At 41.9% G+C, this 20,731-nt stretch overlaps 2 protein-coding genes across 10 annotated transcripts in view; one reads left to right on the top strand and one right to left on the bottom strand.

Annotated features, from left to right (window-relative positions):
* The window catches only part of ESCO1 (establishment of sister chromatid cohesion N-acetyltransferase 1), a 47,365-nt gene extending 38,905 nt beyond the window's left edge, over nucleotides 1–8,460 (bottom strand). For 4 of the 5 annotated variants that reach the window (XR_011462445.1, XM_070361661.1, XM_005898885.2 and 1 more), the window contains exon 1: nucleotides 8,319–8,460. The gene's annotated coding sequence lies outside the window, so the exon portion shown is untranslated. Of the gene's footprint in view, nucleotides 1–4,802; nucleotides 4,911–8,318 lie in introns of all 5 variants that reach the window. The other variant, XM_070361660.1, reaches the window with a different exon arrangement.
* SNRPD1 (small nuclear ribonucleoprotein D1 polypeptide) lies at nucleotides 7,579–19,664 on the top strand. 5 transcript variants are annotated; one of them, XM_070361666.1, is made up of 5 exons: nucleotides 8,792–8,843; nucleotides 15,341–15,417; nucleotides 16,909–17,100; nucleotides 19,224–19,328; nucleotides 19,500–19,664. In XM_070361666.1, the coding sequence occupies exons 2-4, from the start codon at nucleotides 15,348–15,350 to the stop codon at nucleotides 19,298–19,300; spliced, it is 339 nt and encodes a 112-aa protein (XP_070217767.1). In that variant the 5' UTR covers nucleotides 8,792–8,843; nucleotides 15,341–15,347; the 3' UTR covers nucleotides 19,301–19,328; nucleotides 19,500–19,664. The 5 variants fall into 5 exon arrangements, 4 of the variants coding, with proteins under 4 accessions (XP_070217767.1, XP_070217765.1, XP_070217766.1 ...); XM_070361664.1 differs by lacking the exon at nucleotides 8,792–8,843 and adding an exon at nucleotides 11,899–12,056; XM_070361665.1 differs by lacking the exon at nucleotides 8,792–8,843 and adding an exon at nucleotides 11,899–12,056 and having other exon boundaries at nucleotides 19,224–19,330; nucleotides 19,486–19,664.
* Nucleotides 19,665–20,731: the final 1,067 nt, after the last annotated feature.

Below are 20,731 nucleotides of genomic sequence, written 5' to 3'. Positions count from 1 at the left end.
AGCTTCTTAATAGAATTCTAATAAAATCAATATTGGGGCCAAAAAACAATAATCAAACTTAACATAAAACGATCACTTCAGAAAATCCACAATACTTATATAGAAAGATAATTTACAAGATACATGTTAGAAAGTGCCTGAGAATTTAAGAGTACATCCAATTTCTAAATTGTACATTATGATAAAATATATTCAAATTTTAATCATTAAAGCATTTAGATTACATCACCCAATATATTTTAAGTTTAAAGTGATATTTTAAAAATCATTTTACAATTGGGAATTCTCTGCCAGTCCAGTGGTTAAGACTCCAAGCTCTCACTGCCAAGGGCCCAGATTCAATCCCTGGTCAGGGAACTAAGATCCCACAAGCAGTGTGATCAGGAGTTAAAAAAAAAAAAATTTTAACTGAGATGTAATTTGAGATTGTACAGGAGACAGGGATCAAGACCATCCCCATGGAAAAGAAATGCAAAAAAGCAAAATGGCTGTCTGAGGAGGCCTTACAAATAGCTGTGAAAAGAAGAGAAGCAAAAAGCAAAGGAGAAAAGGAAAGATATAAACATCTGAATGCAGAGTTCCAAAGAATAGCAAGAAGAGATAAGAAAGCCTTCTTCAGCGATCAATGCAAAGAAACAGAGGAAAACAACAGAATGGGAAAGACTAGAGATCTCTTCGAGAAAATCAGATATACCAAAGGAATATTTCATGCAAAAATGGGCTCGATAAAGGACAAAAATGGTATGGACCTAACAGAAGCAGAAGATATTAAGAAGAGATGGCAAGAATACACAGAAGAACTGTACAAAAAAGATATTCACGACCCAGATAATCACGATGGTGTGATCACTGACCTAGAGCCAGACATCCTGGAATGTGAAGTCAAGTGGGCCTTAGAAAGCATCACTACGAACAAAGCTAGTGGAGGTGATGGAATTCCAGTTAGCTATTCCAAATCCTGAAAGATGATGCTGTGAAAGTGCTGCACTCAATATGCCAGCAAATTTGGAAAACTCAGCAGTGGCCACAGGATTGGAAAAAGGTCAGTTTTCATTCCAATCCCAAAGAAAGGCAATGCCAAAGAATGCTCAAACTACCGCACAACTGCACTCATCTCACATGCTACTAAAGTAATGCTCAAAATTCTCCAAGCCAGGCTTCAGCAATATGTGAACCGTGAACTTCCTGATGTTCAAGCTGGTTTTAGAAAAGGCAGAGGAACCAGAGATCAAACTACCAACATACGCTGGGTCATGGAAAAAGCAAGAGAGTTCCAGAAAAACATCTATTTCTGGTTTATTGACTATGCCAAGGCCTTTGACTGTGTGGATCGCAACAAACTGTAGAAAATTCTGAAAGAGATGGGAATCCCAGACCACCTGATCTGCCTCTTGAGAAATCTGTATGCAAGTCAGGAAGCAACAGTTAGAACTGGACATGGAACAACAGACTGGTTCCAAATAGGAGAATAAATATGTCAAGCCTGTATATTGTCACCCTACTTATTTAACTTATGCAGAGTACATCATGAGAAATGCTGGACTGGAAGAAACACAAGCTGGAATCAAGATTGCCGGGAGAAATATCAATAACCTCAGATATGCAGATGACACCACCCTTATGGCAGAAAGTGAAGAAGAACTAAAAAGCCTCTTGATGAAAGTGAAAGAGGAGAGTGAAAAAGTTGGCTTAAAGCTCAACATTCAGAAAACAAAGATCATGGCATCCGGTCCCATCACTTCATGGGAAATAGATGGGGAAACAGTGGAAACAGTGCCAGACTTTATTTTTCTGGGCTCCAAAATCACTGCAGATGGTGACTGCAGCCATGAAATTAAAAGATGCTTACTCCTTGGAAGGACAGTTATGACCAGCCTAGATAGCATATTGAAAAGCAGAGACATTACTTTGCCAACAAAGATCCGTCTAGTCAAGGCTATGGTTTTTCCTGTGGTCATGTATGGATGTGAGAGTTGGACTGTGAAGAAGGCTGAGTGCCGAAGAATTGATGCTTTTGAACTGTGGTGTTGGAGAAGACTCTTGAGAGTCCCTTGGACTGCAAGGAGATCCAACCAGTCCATCCTGAAGGAGATCAGCCCTGGGATTTCTTTGGAAGGAATGATGCTAAAGCTGAAACTCCAGTACTTTGGCCACCTCATGCGAAGAGTTGACTCACTGGAAAAGACTCTGATGCTGGGAGGGATTGTCCAGGGGACGACAGAGGAGAGATGGGGGACGACAGAGGATGAGATGGCTGGATGGCATCACTGACTCGATGGAGGTGAGTCTGAGTGAATTCCGGGAGTTGGCGATGGACAGGGAGGCCTGGCGTGCTGCAATTCATGGGGTCGCAATGAGTCGGACATGACTGAGCGACTGATGTGATCTGATCTGAATTTGAGATGGACTATAATATTCACCTAATTATATAATTTAGTGGATTTTAGTTATGTTCAGAGTTGTATAATAATTGTCACTAAGTCCAGAATCTTTTCACCACCCCAAGCCCATGTGCAGTCATTCCCTATCCCCAACCCCATTCCAGTCCCTGATAGTTACAAATCCACTTTCCGTGGATATGGATTTCACTATTCTGGCTGTTTTATATAAATGAAATCATCAACACACGTGGCCTTTTGTGGATGGCTTCTTTCACTTAACATTAATGCTTTCAGGGCTCAAGTAGAGTTGTTTAGTTGCTAAGCCGTGTCCGACTCTTTTATGACCCCATGGACTGTAGCCCATCAGGCTCCTCTGTCCATGGGATTTCCCAGGCAAGAACACTGGAGTGGGTTGCCATTTCCTTCTCCATTCAGTAGGTTTGCAGCATGTATCTGTAATATCTTGTTCTTTACGGGCAGATACTATTTCACTGTATAAATATACCACATTTTATTTACCTATCCATCAGTAGATAAATTGTTTGATGGGATGTTTCTACCTCTTGGCTATCATGAGCAATGCTATGAATAATCCTGAATGAATTATCATGTGAACATATGTTTTCAAGTTTCTTGGGTATATACCTAAGAATATAACTACTGGGTGATGTGGAAACTCTATGTTTGCGACTGGTGGCTTGTCAAATTCATAACCTCTTTTGAAAATTCACCATGTCCACAGGTACCTGCTTTAAGAAACAAAGGTGGGGGCCTTTAGGGAGTTCATAAATAGTTATATTCTGAACCTGCGGTCCCTATGCTCTCCAGCAGATTCCTGACCCCAAAGCAACCAATACAGTCACTGTGATGCAAGGTTTCCGATCCTGCCACTACTAATATTTTGGAGCAAATAAAAATCTGTGACAGGGAGTATGGGGGTGAGGGCATGGAGGATGTTTTAACAGCTAGCATCCCTGTTAGCACCCTACACCCCTAGTAGCATACCTACTAGATACCAGTGGCACTTTGCCCTCAGTTCTTACAGTCAAATATATTCATATTCTCAGCAATACTGAATATGTCCTGGAAGGCAAAAATCACCCCTGGATGAACATTTGGTTTACCCTGTAAGTAAGCCAAATGCCAGAGCTGCACCTTTTCTCAGCAACCTTCTAAGTCCTGAACTAACTTCTGATTTCTGTAAGGCCTAGTGTTGATGATTCCTGTTTTCTCCTTCCACAAGATCTGGCTCTACAAATACAGTCTTCTCTTCCTTATTTCTCTGTGTATCCTGCCAATCCATTCATTATCCCCTATTTAGGGTAATTCAAGTGTTTTTCATGTTCTAAAATGCCAATAAATACTTAGAAATTAAAAAAAACATGTTAAGGAACATAAAATTAAATGAATTACCACTAGCCAAAAACATATAAAATGTTACAACCGAAGCAACAATATACCATTAACAGAGAATGCAACAGAAACATACAGTAATACGAGGTACTGTCCCTAATAAATTTTTCTCTGTTTCAAGTCTGAACATACTAAAATCCACTAAATTATATAATTAGGTGAATTTTACAGTCCATCTCAAATTACATCTCAGTTAAAAAATTTTTTTTTATTCCTGATCACACTGCTTGTGGGATCTTAGTTCCCTGACCAGGTACTATCCTTAATAAATTTTTCCAAACATTCAAAGACAAAAATCTCTTTATTACACTAGATTTATAATAGACATTCAGTAAAACAACATTATTCTCAACATCATTAGTTAAAAGTCTTAAGAAAGACATGGAGAATTTAATTTTTTAAATTATCTTCCTCCACCAGTCTCTTACAAATTAGTATTCCCCAAGGTTTGGTTTCTTAACACAAAAGACACACATTAACTCATTTCATTTATACTCATACTCTCGATTACCACCTGTAGACCACTAACACACAAATGATAGCCCGACACAATTTCCATCCCTAGTGCTACTCAGATATCCAACGACATACTGGACGTGCACATCCTGATGTCTTAAAGGCACCTTAAATTCAGCTGTCAGTCAAGTCATTCCACTATCACCATTCTCCACAATTTATTACACTACTGTCTACCCACATCAAGAAAATAAAGCCAAAAAAAATGAATATGACAGCAACAATGACAACAGTAACATTTCATTTCCTAATACCAAGCTCTTAGAACAGTTTCTAGAACCGTAAGCAGTTATTAAGTATTAGTTATAATAATAATTAGCTGTAATAATTAATATACTGATGTATCATTTTTTATGAAAAGAAAGCATGAAAAAGAAAATGTTTGTCTTAATTATGCCTCATTTCACTTAACTACTTGTCAACTCTTGCCATATTACCATTATCCCTTTCAGCTTCCGTAATTACATTAATCTAAACTATTAAATTATTTACCTTAAAGCAGTAGTTCTCAAAGTGTGGGACAGGGATCCTGCAGATTCCAGAGACCCTTTCAAAGGCTCACGAGATTAAAATCATATACCAGTAAAAGATCAATTCAAACTGCAAACAGACCAATGAAATTAATGCAACACTGTATGAAAAGGATATAGGTATAGTTTCAGACTCTGAGTTTTGTTGTAAAGTCAAAGAAGAGTATCACAATTAATTCAAAATGTTATTCAATCACTCCTCCCAACACATCCCTGTGCAGCTGGATGTATGCTTCAAACAGAACAACATAAAGACTGAATGCAGAAGCTGATAGGAGAATCCAGCTGTCTTTTATTAGGTCAAACAATAAGGAGATTTACAAAAATGTAAAACAGTTGCTATTCTTTCCCTAATCTTTTTTTTTGGGGGGGGGATAGTAGTTTTGCATTTAAAAAGTTATTTATGGGAGGGAGTTTGGGAAAGATGATACATGCGTATGTATGGTGAGTCCCTTAGCTGTTCACCTGAAACTACCACAACACTGTTAGTTAATTGGCTACACCCCGAAACAAAACACAAAGTTTAAAGTTCGAAAAAAAAGAGACTATGCTTAAGGTTCTCCTATACAACATGGGAGAATAAAATAATAAATTTCTAAAAAGTTATTTATATTAACCTGTAATTATTTATTAGCTATTTATTATATATTAAATATATTTAAATTAATATATAGTAACTGCCAATAGATACAACAGACATAAAACAAAAGCTATTTGGAGTCCTATATAATTTTAAGAATGTAAAGGGATCCTGACCAAAAAGCTTGAGACCACTATATTAAAGTAACACTTAAGAGAATTCCTTGACAGTCCAGGAGTTAGAATTCTACCTTTTCAAAGCCAGGACCAGGGTTCAATCCCTGGTCAGGCAATGAAGATCCTGTGAGCTATGAGGTGTGGCTGATAAAATAAAAATTTAAAAAGTAACATCTTAAACCCCATTTTAATTTATATACTGAGCTTTATCTCTTGTGAATTTCACATACACAGCCATAAATCTTTAAAGTAAGCTGAAGAGAGCAGATGACATAAATCTTGACTTCTTCAGGTGTACTATAATGCAACTAAGCATAAAATGTAGCTCTCTCAAAAAAGAAGACAGGGTGGTAAGGTCAACAGAATGATGTTATTTGTCAAAAATAACCACAGTAGTTGATATAAAGAACTTAGGCAGAAAGCGAGCCAAAGAACTTTTACTGTGCCAAGAAAAAAGGATGCACAGAAAAACATTAAAGTCTGGGCTGGGGAGGCGGGTGTAAAAGAGTCCTTAAGCAAATTACGTATGGTTAAAATCTCACTGGAGTTAGTTTCTAACTACGGTCTCAACTTCTGATCACCTTCAGTTGAGGTTATTCAACTTACTCACAAAGTGTAATATAAATCAGGTAACAAATCTCATGATAAACATTTAACTATTAAAAAAAAATCCGTTGTGCAATGCCAGTCTCCTTCATTATTAGAATAATTACAGTCAGCTTTGTGCTGTATAAACGACCAAGCTAAAAACGGCCATTCAGCAAAAGGGGTTAATGACATTCATTAATTAGGGCCTTTCCCCAGTTCTTCTGGAAGCATAATGTATTGATTTAAAGGGCTAACACAAAATCTTGCTTGGCGCTGACAATTACTTTTTCACTACAAAATCATAATACTAATCAACGAATTTTCTTTATCCAAGAAATAGTAAGATGAGCAGATGTGCATAAAGTAGGACAAGTTTTCTTCTAAGACGGGTACTTCCAAAGTCACACATCTGACCTAGGGGCATATACTGCATTCTGCCTAAAAAGGGGAAATGTCTGTATTACAGCTTTCTCACTTCCGCACATGCTCTAGGCCTGAATTTGCAGCTTCCAAATTAAGCACTTTTCATCCTACTCTTATATCTAATTCCACGGTGAGATGTTTTAGTGTATTAGTCGCTCAGTCGTGTTCAACTCTTTGCAACGCCATGGACGTGGCCCGCCAGGCTCCTCTGTCCATGGGTTTTTTTCAAGTTTTTCAAATTAAACACAGTTCCACTGCCGCTGGTGCTGGGCGTTACTAAAGACCTGATCAGAAGTCGCTGAATATAGCATAATTCACGGCATTCAAAATGTTTTAAACTGAACTCGTGCTTTACTCAGCTTTAAAAAAAATGTTGAGGTGGGAAGAAAACAAAGTACACCCACATCCTACTGTTCTACTAAGTAGCATTCTTTTGTTGGTTTCTGCAAAGACTATTTACTGAAACGGCATTTGATAATACTATCTAAATACTCTGTGCTGCAATTACTTCCTGCAGAAAGAATCCCTTTTCAGCCATCCAAAGGCTACCGGAAAACAAGGTTCACAGTACTTATCAAACCTCAAGGCTTACTCCTTCCTCCTCCCCTTCCCCCTCTCCTGGAAAATACTGTGCGTGTGTTACTCACTCAGTCGTGTCCGACTCTGCGACCCCATGGGCTGCAGCCCGCCAGGCTCCTCTGTCCATGGGATTCTCCAGGCAAGAATACTGGAGTGGGTGGCCATTCCCTTCTCCAGGGCATCTTCCCAACCCGGGTATCGAACCTGGGTCTCCTGCATTACAGGCAGATTCTTTGGCATCTGAGCCACCAGAGAAGCCCTACTGTATGAGCTGGGTTTTCAATAAAAAAAATTTGGGGATGGGGGAGGGGAAGCTTGAGGGTGTGGGAGAGGGAGCGTTCTCCAGTTTTTGGACTAGCTATCTCTCCCATTCTGCCCGAGGAAAACAAACCCCCGTTGTAAAATAATATTAACAGGGATCAAAATCGAGGACTCAACTCCCTTCTGCTCGCATCTATCTCTACAAACTTCGCGATGGTCCTCAACAAACCCAATTTCTACTCCAGAGCAGCCTGGCCTGCGCCCAGATCCTCGGATCCAACCAGAATCCCTCTCTGACCTTGGACTCGGGCCACCGCTCCCCTCCCAGGCTAAGGATCGTGAAGCCGGGATCCCCACAGCCCAGCCCTCAGACTGCAGAGGCCTCGGGGTTCACGCCGGGTCAGCGGGTGGGCGGCGGGCAGCAGAGCGAGCCGCAGGACCGCAGCTCCGCCGGGGCTGGAGCAGCGGCTTCGGGGGAGAAGACTGGGACGAGGCCCGGCTACCTGCGGGCCGACACCGCCCCGGCCGCCGCAATCGCTGCACGCCGCCACGGGGCTCCAGAAGCCCGGCGAGACCCTGGCCACGACCCCTCAATACCTTCGACCTCCCAGCGGGCCGCGGCAGGTGATGCGGCGGCCAGGCAGCCGAGGCGCGCAGGTTGGTTGCCTGCCTCCGGCGACCGCGTCCCGGAACCGCCCACTCCCTCCCGGGGGCGCCCGAAGCCGGGACCCTAGGAGGAGGAAAGGCGTGCGAGGCGACGCGACCCAGAGGGTGGGACGGGAAAGGGGAGAGGCGTCCGGCTCTCCGGAGGGGCTGGCCATAGGGAGACGAGGACGACACAGGCGGCGGGGCGGGCGGGACGCTCGCCTACCTTCCTCGCTCCCGGCCGAGGGTCCGACGCGAGCCAGCAGACCGCCTCACATCCGGGTATCGGGAGACACTCAGCTGCTTCTGCCGCTGCCGCTGCCGCCGCCGCCTCCTCTCCCGCGGCACAGAAACGCCAAACTTCCGGCGACGACGGCGACGCCTAGCCCGTCAGATGGGAGTTACCTGGGACCGTCTTGGGCGCGCTTGCGCAACGCTCTTCTTCTGCCCGAACCCGCTCCGTTGACGTGCCCAGAGCCTGAAGATGGCCGCCACGCTCGCTGCGTGTCACGCCGTTTTTCACCCCGGCCGGGACGGCGGGGCTTCGGGGAGAGGCGAGCCCGCGTCCGGCCGCAGCGCAGGCGCGGTGGGAGGCCTCGCGTGCGCGCCTCCACGGGTGGGCGCCTTGTACCCTACCGGCGGCCGCTTCCCTTGTTTCCCCCCTGTCGTCTCGGAATAAAGCCACCCACGCGCCCAGCGGTGGAGGTTTGTCTTGAAGATCCGTCGCCAACGGTTCTTCTGTTGGTTGCAGGTACTGCTCTCTGCGACTTCCAGTTCAGATACCTCTCATCTTCCACACGAGCCAGTGTACAAAAAAGGGGAGGCGATTGATCCGTTCTCCCTCCTTCCCGGCATTGCACTCCAGCGTCTCCCCAAAATCCAGGGCTTCCCCGTCTCCTTGCACACTTTGCTCCTTGGGCATCAGAGCACAAGAGTCGACAAGAAATTGCAGGAAGTTCCACCAAGTTTAGTAACGGCGTGTGTTAAGACAAAGCTTTGGCTCTTAGAAGCCTCCAAAGATTGAATCTAGGATCCTAGGATTCTTGATTCTACACTGCTTTTGAACACGCCCTCTGTGCTTCTCTTTGCTTATTTGTAGGACTGTGAGGATGGGTAAATGAGTCCTCTTGCCTTTGAGAATCTGAAGAGGTGATCATAAGTGGATTCTCCCCTATGGTTCTTACTGCCCTCCTTTTTTGAAGCCAAGTCCACCCCAATATACCCTCTTAAGTTGCTGAAGCCTGATGTTTTTTTTTTTTTTCATCATCTTCCATAAAACTTTATAGAGCTGCCTGTCAGTTTAGTCTGGAGACGTGCTATGGTTTAAAAACCATAATGAGAGGTCTTGGTGGGTGAAGCCATTGGCCACGACACCATATCTTGTGATAATTGGCAAAAACCTGTCTGCCGCCCCTCACCCCCACATCCCAAAACCTTGACACGTTCATTTGTCCCTTGATCAACACAAGTTTAAACACACCCAATTTATACGGGGATTTTTTTTTTTCAGTAGTAAATACTAGAGTAAACAGTCATCATCAGTTGATTGTTGGGAGGTTGTAGGACCCAGGATATGGATGGGCAGCTGTAAATCAGGCATGGATTTTCCACTAAGCAGAGGGTCTGTGCCCTTAATGCCAGGGAGTAGACTGCCAACCTGATTAAAGCTGGTTATCTACTACTGATACAATATCTGACTTTCTAATACATTTACCTTCACCTTTAGATTGTCAAGACAATTGGTGGAATTTTTTTTGTGTGTAAACCACTTTATCTGTAATAACTCAAATTCTGACATACACCTACACAAACCATATTTACAAGTTTCCATTCCCCCAAAATAGGCCTTTGTTTTTTAAAAAAGATATTTATTTGGCCATGCTGGGTCTTAGTTGCAGAATGTGGGATCTTTTCGCTGCTGCATGGGAGGTCTAGTTCCCTGACCCTTGCTTTGGGAGCATGGAGTCTTAAGGACTGGACCACCAGGGAAGTTCCAGAACCTCTGCTTCTGAGTTCTCTATTCACTGTATTTGTATTGGCCACAATCAGGAACATGGGAATCCTTACAAAGGTTACACCGTATAAAACCATATGTATTTATTTTTGATACATAAGGAATTCATTGTTATTGTTTAGTTGCTAAGTCCTGTCCACCTCTTTTGCAACCCCATGGACTGTAGCCTGCTGGTCTAATTTTACCCCTATCAAATTGTCCATAAGAAGATTGGTGACAATTAGTGTTGGTGAAGATTTGCATAAGTAAAATTGGTGGGGGTTAGCATGCTGCTCGTGTTCAGTTGCTAAGTCATGTCTGACTCTTCTGCAACCAAAAGATTGTAGTCTGCCAGGCTCCTCTGTTCATGGGGTTTCCCAGGCAAGAATACTGGAGTGGGTTGCCATTCCCTTCTCCAGGGGATCTTCCTGACCCAGAGATGGAACCAGAGCCTCCGGCATTGGCAGATGAATTCTTTACCACTGAGCCACCAGGGAAGCCCTTATCATTAAGACATCTGCCTCTAAAAATTAATGGAACAGCTGGATTGCCCCGCTGGTTGCATTCTCATTTCCTTATTTTCTTTCTCATGGCCAATCTAAATACTTGTAACATACAAAACCTCAGCTAACTCCAAGAAGACAGAGGAGTCTGATTTTCAGACTGACCCTCCAGCTAGCAGCAAATAGAGGCTTTTTCTTTGCCGCTCCATTCTTGCTGACTTTATTTCAGGACTCTTGACGGTTTTATACTATGAGAGTAAAAATTATTAAATTTTTTCAAGCTAGAAAAAAAAAAAATGATGCCATTTGGTCCACATTGGATCACCAGGGGATTATTAGGAGCTGTTGGGAAGACAGGGGGATAGATGTTGAGAAGGTAGCACACATAAGTCCATTACAGTCTTGCTACTCAAATTGAGATCCATGGACTAGGGGAATCTTCATCAACTGAAGGCTTGTTGCTGTTGCTGCTAAGTCACTTCAGTCATGTCCGACTCTGTGTGACCCCATGGACCGCAGCCCACCAGGCTCCCCCGTCCTTGGGATTCTCCAGGCAAGAACACTGGAGTGGGTTACCATTTTCTTCTCCAATGCATGAAAGTGAAAAGTGAAAGTGAAGTCACTCAGTCGTGTCTGATTCTCAGCGACCCCATGGACTGCAGCCTACCAGGCTTCTCCGTCCATAGGATTTTCCAGGAAAGAATACTGGAGTGGGGTGCCCTTGCCTTAGAAGTGCAGAATTTCAGACCCCATGCTGACAGAATCAGAATTTCATTCTAACATTTCCTCCAGATGACATTGATGTTTGATGAGCAATGCCTCACAATATTCAGGAATTCTGATGACCAGGGATCAAGTCCAAGCTGGAGGTACAAATTAAAGCCCTAGTTTTGGAGATCACCTGGACTAAAGGAGAAAGTATCCATTAGAGAAGCGTAACACGATCTCTAGATCTCTGGGCACCTTTTGAGGTTTGTGACCATAATTTAAAAATAATCAGTTAAAATTCTGTGATTTTCTGTAGGCACATAAAGTAATGTTGAGGTTCCTGCTGTTGGAACAGAATTAGCATAATCCTCTGGACTTCCCCCAGAACTAACTTTCATTAACGAGTAAATCTGGTGCTGCATAATACACGGAGCCCTGCCCTGCCCGTTAAAGGGATGTAATCTCAAATCTCCATACTGAAAGTCTCCTAAACCTGCCCTAAACACCCTCAGCAGTTGCAAGGCACACCTCCAACCGTCAGGGGCCGCAGTGGCGCTTCGCGCAGCCGGAAAGGAGAGTAGCCCAAGCGCGGCCGCGGCGTTTCCGCCGTGCGTCCCTGCGCTCGGCGCGGTCTCTACGTCGGAGCCCCGAGAGTAAGTGTTTCCGGCCATTCATACGCCCAACCTCGGCTCTCGGTGGTCGGATTTCGTGTCCTATCGGGCCGAAAGGGTGACGGCGCCTCTAGGATGAAGCTCGTGAGGTGAGGAGGTGGCCGAGCGGAGTGGGAGCTGGGAAGGGCCGATCTGGGCCTGGAGCGGGAGGCCGGGCTGCTCCCGATGCAGGAGGCGCGAAAGCCGCGTGCGCGCGCGGCCTGCCAACGGCCTCCGGCGCCCGCCGCTGCAGCCCGGTCTGGCCCGCGCCCCCGCAGGCGCTCGGGCCTGGGCTTCAAACTGGCTTGTGCCGGGGTCCTGCCTGTCTTCCTAGAGGTGGAAATAAAGGCCGGACCGGGTGTTCCTACCTAGAGTCATAGAGGCCTTAGAGGTGCAGCGCCAGGCTCCCAAGCTCTTAACTCTGGGTGAAAGTCGATAGACTTTGATTGGCGTCGAACTTGTGCTCTAGTCTGGGTTACTTTTCTGCTTCATCTCAGCATGCAGAGCCTGGAAAAGAGTGCTTAGAAGCTGCAGAGGTTTATTAAGAAATAATGTAAGCCAATTCCGAAATGTTTCAAGTCAGGGATGGACTTTTTTGATTTCGTAAGTTGTTTTCTTAGTGTGTTTTTCCCCCTCTTGTTGTTACTCCCTAGACTTTACGTTATACAGTCTGCATTTATTTCCCTGTAGAATAAGCTTTTGATTTAGGAAGAATCTCCCAACATGGGACAGAATCTCTTTGCTGTATTTTTGGACTAATTACACAGATATTCAAGATTTCTTCTGGTTCTTATCTGTGTTTAAATTTGGCCTGTTAGTTTTGCATACTGAAGACGTGCTTATTGATTGAAGTAATTCATTCTGTACTCCCTGCAAATAGATTGGGTTTGGTGGTTTTGCTTGAGACTGAGAGGTGGAACATAGAAGCAGAGGTTTCTGATAAATAAGTTTATATCTTAGCAGGCAGCTATAAACTAACTTAGCTAGTTTCCTGTCTGCTCAGTCAAGGATTGTCAGTGTCGACTAGTTTTTGGCCACCTGTTACACTGTACGTTCATAATGGATTTTTTTTTTTTTTCCAAGGCAGAGTCCCTGCCTTGTTGGAGTTTTATGTTTTGTGGTGAAGGCAGACAAGTAGATAGTTTCTAGTACATTTGAAATAACATATAAAATACTCATTGGTATATTCAGGGTGGCATTTTAGAGAGTGCATTTAAGGTCAACTTTTTGTACATTGTTTTCCTTCCAGTTTTATTGCGATATAACTGGTGTGTGGTCAATACCTGCCAACCTGAATCTATAGTTAAGTTTTATGTAGTACTGTTTGAAATCAGTTTGTCTCATTTAAAGACATTCCGTGTTGTGACAGTGACAGAATATTCCTATAAATTTTAATGAATGTACTGAATCCTATTCCATGTCTTAGACTATAGAAACAAAATTTCTAATACCTGAAGAATGTATTTTGCACCAGGAAAAATGGTTGTTTGGCTAAGTGGTTTGCAGATTTGGTTGACTTCTTTCAGTATCTCAGTTGGTAACATAATTATTATTTTACTGTCACCCTGATCAAAAACCTGGGAGTCATCCATGACTTATTCCTCTTGATGATCCTAATAATCTGATAAATTGCCAGGTTTTGGCAGATTTAAGTACCTAATAAGCATCTTTCACTTTCTGTTCTCTTTGATTTTTTAATTTAATAGTGTGGGTTTGGATGCCATTTCAGTGGTATACTAAAGGATCCCATTTTACCTGAATATTTAAGTATTATCTGAGTATCTGAATTTCAGTAAGCAGAAGGAATTCAGATAGTGAAGGATTTATCAGAAAATAATTTTAATTTGTCTGCTTCCTGGCTTGGATGGTAGTGTTTCCTTCTCCTGCCCTCCCTAAACCCTCCCTTGCCACTCCTGTCACACCACTAAGCTGCTCAGACTTCCTTTTTCCCCACCCAGTTTTTTAAAATCTCACTTCTTAAAAGGTAAATGTCATACAATGAAATTTAGCATGCATTTCCCAATTTTGAAAAGTGTATACACCTGTAAAATCCACACCCCTATCTGGATAATGAACTTCTGGTCTCTGTTCTGTTTCATTGGTTTATTGTTTCTGTTTCTCAGTTGTGTAAACCTTAATCTCTATATTGCTCTCTAGAAGACACCTGCTTTGTCATCTAATGTGATGCTCCACTCCATTGATGAAAACCCTTCTGTTGTTCTCGTAGGAGAACTCTTTAACAGAGCTTGGGCATCCCCTGAAAGGAAACTCTTCTCTACTCATTTTCTTGGACTTAATACTCCAGCAGTAATACCTATAGTGTCTGTGTACATTGTGCTGTTTTCTTTCTGTATCTTTGCTTTTATCTCTCTTGCTGCGCATATTACCAACCTTTCAGACTTCTTCCTAGCAGCCCACTAAGATCTGATTCCTTCCTACTCATGCTACATTATATTCATGATAAAAAAAAACCTGTGCGTATCTCCATTGTGCTTTAAATTTATGTAGTTACTTTAAAAAATTATTTTGTGTGTCTCTTCTTCCTCCTAGAGTTTGAACTCCTTGGGAGCTTAGTCTTGCTCACTTTTAATACTCATTACCAAGCACAGGGAGTACCAGGTAATATAGAATGGCACGTATTATTTATCAAAGAAATATCCTTGGACTGGATAAAACGTATTTGGATTCAGTTCAAGAGACACTTTTTTCCTTGACAGCAAATATGGAAAGGGAAGGGATTTAGCACATGGGTTTTTCTTTATATGAGAGCAGGTTTGAAACTTGCTTTTATACAAGATCAAGTAGTTTCCCCTATTTTGATGGCTATCTATACCACTTAAAAAGTTGCATTTTTAAGGCTGACTTCCCTTTAATCATGGAAACATTTTAGCCAACTCTTAGTGCTTGTTACAATCCAAGATTAGATATAAAGTTCCTGATCCCACCTCTCAAATGGACTCTAGCTGTGGGGACATAGGGAATCCCCCAGTTGTTGGAATCCTGCAGCTGTGATTGATGCCGTGGTAGAGTACACAGAGTACATACTATACTATAGACCAGAAATTTTGAATATGAATTGCATATTGGATCAGACTGTAGGATTGTTGTTCACTTTCCTAGATGTGGTTGTGAATCTGTGAACTCTTCAACTTCCTCTGCATTGTTTCATAATAATTTGGAGAACAGAATAGATGAAGTGAGGAATGGAAGTAAATGTTATTGAGGCACCTTTCCATACAACTAGGGAAATTACAGTGCACACTATTAACGGGAATGGGTGCAGACAGCATCCAGAGCACGTTTTCTATATCTAGAAATTTCACTTTGACTTCATAAACATGTTTTTGGAGTAGTAAAAGTAAAAACTTACTGTTTATTCTTAATGTCTTTATAGATTTTTGATGAAATTGAGTCACGAAACTGTAACCATTGAATTAAAGAATGGAACACAAGTCCACGGAACAATCACAGGTATGGAGGTTGGACTGAGTTTATAACACTTTTTTCCCCCGTCTCTTTGACCTGCAGGCCAGAATTCTTTGTTTGGTTAATAACATTTATTTAGTACAAATCTCCTTCCTTTTGTCTGGAGTATTACATGCACCTTCTTATGTATGTCTCCCCTTAAGCTCTTGTGCTAATACCAGAAGGATTCAGGTTACCCCATGTGCAACCACTGTTTTCTTGATTGATGCCTTTTCCACTTTGGCCTGTATGTGCCCCCTCGAGTGTTACATCTTCCAAAACACATATTACTTTTATTAGAATTTTGTGTCCCCTGTTCAACGGTAAAGTCTTTGAAGACAGAGAATAGGGTTTCCGTATCTGATTATCTTGGGTAAAACACACATGGGAAATGGGGAGGGGGTGATGAGGAACCATAATTTTACCTAAGCATAACATTTTTGAGTATTTTTGCTTTAGTGACGTAAAATGTTGGATATGTAGTTTTAAATTTAAAGCCACTATGATTCTTCACTAATAGTAGTGTTACACACACACACACCTGCCAAAGGGCAGATTTTTTAAAAGAAGTGATGAAAGAAAATGCTATCTTAGCAGATGGCCCCATTCTACTCTCTGAAATATTTACATAACTGGTAATTTTTGTGAGTTTGCTAGAACTTTGCAACACCAATTGCTATGAAAGGAAATCCATGTAGTATAAGGTTTTGATACATACTGATCGTATCTAAGGAAGCATAATTTTGCTGTTAAAATTCTGTGATTTTAAACAATGATTTAGTCTGCTCTAGCCACTCCAGTGTTTTTGCCTGGAGAATCCCAGGGACGGGGGAGTTTGGTGGGCTGCCGCCTATGGGGTTGCACAGAGTCAGACACGACTGAAGCAACTTAGCAGCAGCAGCAGCTCAGTTAATAAAAAATCCGCCTGCAATGCGGGAGACCCTGGTTCGATTCCTGGGTTGGGAAGATCCCCCGGAGAAGGGAAAGGCTACCTACTCCAGTATTCTGGCCTGGAGAATTCCATGAACTGGATAGTCTATGGGGGTTTCAGAGTCAGACAGGACTGAGCGACTTTCACTTTCACTTCTGAGCTTTGTGTTACATGTGGTAGAGGGGGCTGAGTGTTCTTCCTGCTTTTTAAGAATTCAAAATACAATGATGGAAGACAGTAGTACAGTGCAAGATTTGCCTCACAGATAGTAGGCACTTAATAAAAATTTAGTAAATTGGGGGAGCAAAATCTAGTAAAAATCCAATTCTCTCCCCTCACGGACAACCAGTGTTACATTTCTTATATCCTGGCTATATATTTTAGTCCTAACAGTAGGATAATCATACCATCTACCATAGGGACATTGAGGATTAAACTAAAATGCCTTAGCGTACCATTCCTGGAACATAGAGCTGGTAAATCTAATATAGTACCAACTGTGGCCTGATAGATAAATTGGTTGCCTTCCTTTTTATGCTAATAATTGCCCTCTTTTTTCCCTCCAGGTGTAGATGTCAGTATGAACACACATCTTAAAGCAGTGAAAATGACCCTGAAGAACAGAGAACCTGTACAGCTGGAAACACTGAGTATTCGAGGAAATAACATTCGGTATTTTATTCTGCCAGACAGCTTACCTCTGGATACACTACTCGTGGATGTGGAACCAAAGGTGAAGTCTAAGAAAAGGGAAGCTGGTAAGTTTGAAGGATTATAAACATTTTTGTGTATGGTATATTTATACCCTAATCCACTATTCAAAATATGTTTATATCTGCAGACAACACAGATTGGTTGGTTGCTTTTAATTGCCTACGCTCGCTGTGAGTACACCTCGAGTTTCTTACGGTTCCTGGTATTGCTGTTCAAAAGACCAGTGTTGTTTGTTCTTACCTGCTGGGCCTTTTTGCATGGCCTGGTCCCGCATTCCCTGCACACTTTGGAACATCTGGGGATGAACCCTTTATTCCTGCTATTCTGAAATTTCTTAATGACTTAGCTTTTTGTCCATTTCATTGTTTTGGGTACTTGTGGACCCTTTCCGTATGGATATTCTTGTATTTTAGAGCTAAGAAATTTACTTGTGTACCTTTATAAATTTCTTCTGTTTTGCTTATTCTGTTCTTTCTTCCTGGAATTCTTAATAATTGAGTTTTCTGACTGAGTCTTTTCTCTTATTTTTCTCTCTGTCTTTTATTCTGAACTTAGTGTTGTTTTCTCTGGTTTCTCTTTTTATTTAATCTCTTAATATGCTCTTTATGTTGAAGGCTTTACTGTAGTATCTTGCACTTTGGCCATCCATTGTTTAAGAAGGAACCTGAAAAGAGAACTTCTGGAAAGGGAGGCTGGACTGCTTCGCTGGTGGATTCAAAGTAAATTTGCTTCTCCACCAAGGCAACCCCACATTTTAGGATGTGGAAATCTTTTCTGGAACTGGTTTTCTCAGAAAAAGATTCTAGTCACATGGGAGACGTGTCTGGCAACCAGCATCATAGGAGCAGGACAGGAGAAAGGGACTGATACTAAACTTACCACAATGATTTTTAGACTTTTCCTCTCACCCACACTAAGAAATATACTTTTTTGCATTATGACCTATTCATTCAAAATTTCACAAAGAACTGTTTAGTCTTAATACATGCAGATGCCCTTAAGTTTCCTGTCCTATTCTCTTTCAGTTAAAAAAAAATGTTCAGGCTATACCATATAGCTCGAAAAACACTGACTTGATCCCTCTCTTCGTCCCTCTGGCTCTGTGACTTTTGCTGCCATCCACTTTGCAACTGTTTTCAAATCCAAACCCTTTCTGCTTCAAGGTCTTAAGGTTAATTTTCTCTTTCCTTTCCTGCCTACCTGTCAGGGAAATAGGCTTCAGCGTTGCAGGATGGGAAGAGGGCTAGCCAGTCTGCTGCCCCACATGAGGGCTGGCAGCCTCTTCCCCATGTTTTCAGCCTCCTGCCTCACCTTACCCCTGGCTTCCAAGGTCCTAGGTCTTTTTGAGGCTACTCTTCCTTTACTAAACATTTGTTGTTCTCAGTCTGTTTTCTGACTTAGAAATTTGTTGAGATGTTTAAACTATTGCGTTTTTTCTGTGCCCTCGCTCCATGGATATTTGCTATTTTTCTTTCTTTTCTATCGTGAATAGTACCTCAGAGCGAATTGGAGATAAGTGTGGTTAATCTGCCTTGTTTCAAGAGAAGTACTAGATTTACTCTATTGCTTTGAATGATAAGACTCCGAACGATGAGTAGAAATGTCAGGGTTTTAAAAACATTCATAGATACCTGAAAATAGGAAGCTCAGAGCTAGGATGACCAGGTAACAGGGATATTGTTACTGGATTAAAGTAACAATATGATTGGGTCAGATGACTTAAGATTCGGAAGAATCATGAGGTTGTTATTTGATGCAATGTATCTTAAACTTTCTTGACATGAATTAACTTACTTGGATTCTCTTCAGTAACAAAACTGGCACATAGTGTTTCTGTTCTGTTCCGTTAGTATGAAATCTCTTTCATCTTTTGTGAAGTTCAGATCATTTGTGTTTCATTTTGTGGTGAATTTGAGGCATGATACAAAGAAAAAATATTTTAAACCTTGATGAATTTCTCCATAAACAAAGTCAAATGAAACAAATATTAAGGTATTAGGCCAGCAGTTCTTGGTTCTGTATGATAAAGTATCGGAAGAGGTGACTCTGAGATTACATTTGAGAGAAACTGAGTTAAAATTTTCTTTACTGTAGGTGCTGTTGGCGGTGGCCAGGTCACATCAGCACAGAAGAGAATTTACCTTGCTTTGTTTTTCTCTTCCCTCAGTTGCAGGAAGAGGCCGAGGCCGAGGAAGAGGACGTGGCCGAGGCCGAGGCAGAGGCAGAGGGGGTCCTAGGCGATAATGTCTCTCAAGACTACTATCTCAAAGTAGTAAGTATTACGGTATGTTTTTTGGTACAAGTTTCATTTTTGGCAGCCAAGGAAGAGGGCGTGGCCAAGGCAGAGAAAGAGGGAGTCCTAAGTGATAATGTCTTTCGCGATTACTGTTGCAGAGTGATAAGAATTATGGGATATTTTTTGTCCTGGTTTTGTTTATGGCAGGTGGGGCAGGAAGACGGATACCTGACAGAGGAAGATTAAGGCCAAGGCAGAAGTCCTAAGCAATAATGTTGCTGGAGCTTACTGTTTCACAGGGAAGAATGTTCAAGTTTTTTGTACAGGCTTTGTTTGTTTGTAGCAGTTTTTAATAAACAAAAATGTAACACATTTGTCCGTTGACTATCATATTAAGCTTTTAAAGTTCATGTGTATATACTTGATATCAACACAATAAGAGCTAAGCATTACTACTAGGTAGTCCCACAGTAATTCCAATCTTAGATCAGGCTTTTAATTTTTTGAACTATAATATTTCTTTTATGAATGTATATAGAATATATACCTTTTTATTTCACATGCACTGGTGTGTTTTATTGTTTTACCTTGATTCCATTCCGTGGAACCTTCCTACAAGTAAAATAAGTCCTTTTTGATACTTCAGAAACTGAGGTCCTGTGGAATGAGGTCTAAAATTGATTCTCTTCTTCCTGAGTTTGGTCCATGAAGATGTAGTTTCTTAGTAAAGGGTGATGCTCATCTTCTAATTCAGGAGTCGTTGATTTTGTCGTCATTGTTAATGGGGGTTTTTTGGGGGGTTGTCAGACAATGTGTGGGATCCTAGTTCCCCAACTATGGATCAAACTCATGTACATTGCATTTGAAGCACAGAGTCTTAACAACTGGACCACCAAGGAAGTCTCCGTTTTATATTCTCTGCGTTGAAACTGTAAATAGTGTTCACTAGATTATCTGTTATGAACAGTGTTGAAACTTGTAAATGTGTAATGTACATATCATTGGCTCCTGTACCAAATACTTTTACAAGTAGTTCTTTAAGAATGAAAAAAAGGCGACTGACTTACTTGCCAGCAAAACTGGATTCTTTCCAATCATTAATAAGGATTTATTGAATTGTTTTAATAGATTAGATTTAGAGAAAAATGTTTTAGTCACCAAGTTGTATGTGACTCCTGTGCCAGCGCCATGGACTATAGCCCACCAGGCTTCTCTGTCCATGGGATCTCCCAGCAAGAATACTGGACTGGGTTGCCATTTCCTTCTCTAGGGAATCTTTCCGACACGGGGGTCAAACCCATGTCTTTTGCATTGGCAAGTGGGTTCTTTACCACTGAGCCATCAGGGAAACCCTAAAGAACGTAAGTCTCAGTACATGGTTTCTTAAAAAGCTAGTTTGCTGCTGTTTGTTTATAGACTAAGATGAAAACCTGACTGAG

Source organism: Bos mutus, chromosome 24, assembly GCF_027580195.1.
Source record: "Bos mutus isolate GX-2022 chromosome 24, NWIPB_WYAK_1.1, whole genome shotgun sequence".
NCBI lineage: Eukaryota > Metazoa > Chordata > Mammalia > Artiodactyla > Bovidae > Bos > Bos mutus.
This window is presented reverse-complemented; position numbering and strand designations above follow the sequence as displayed.

Bases quoted from the DNA above. Each gene is read 5' to 3' on its own strand.
- SNRPD1 (XM_070361664.1), top strand. The intron at 15,418-16,908 runs GTATGGAGGTTG...TTTTCCCTCCAG, and splicing joins AGTCCACGGAACAATCACAG to GTGTAGATGTCAGTATGAAC. The intron at 17,101-19,223 runs GTAAGTTTGAAG...CTCTTCCCTCAG, and splicing joins GTCTAAGAAAAGGGAAGCTG to TTGCAGGAAGAGGCCGAGGC.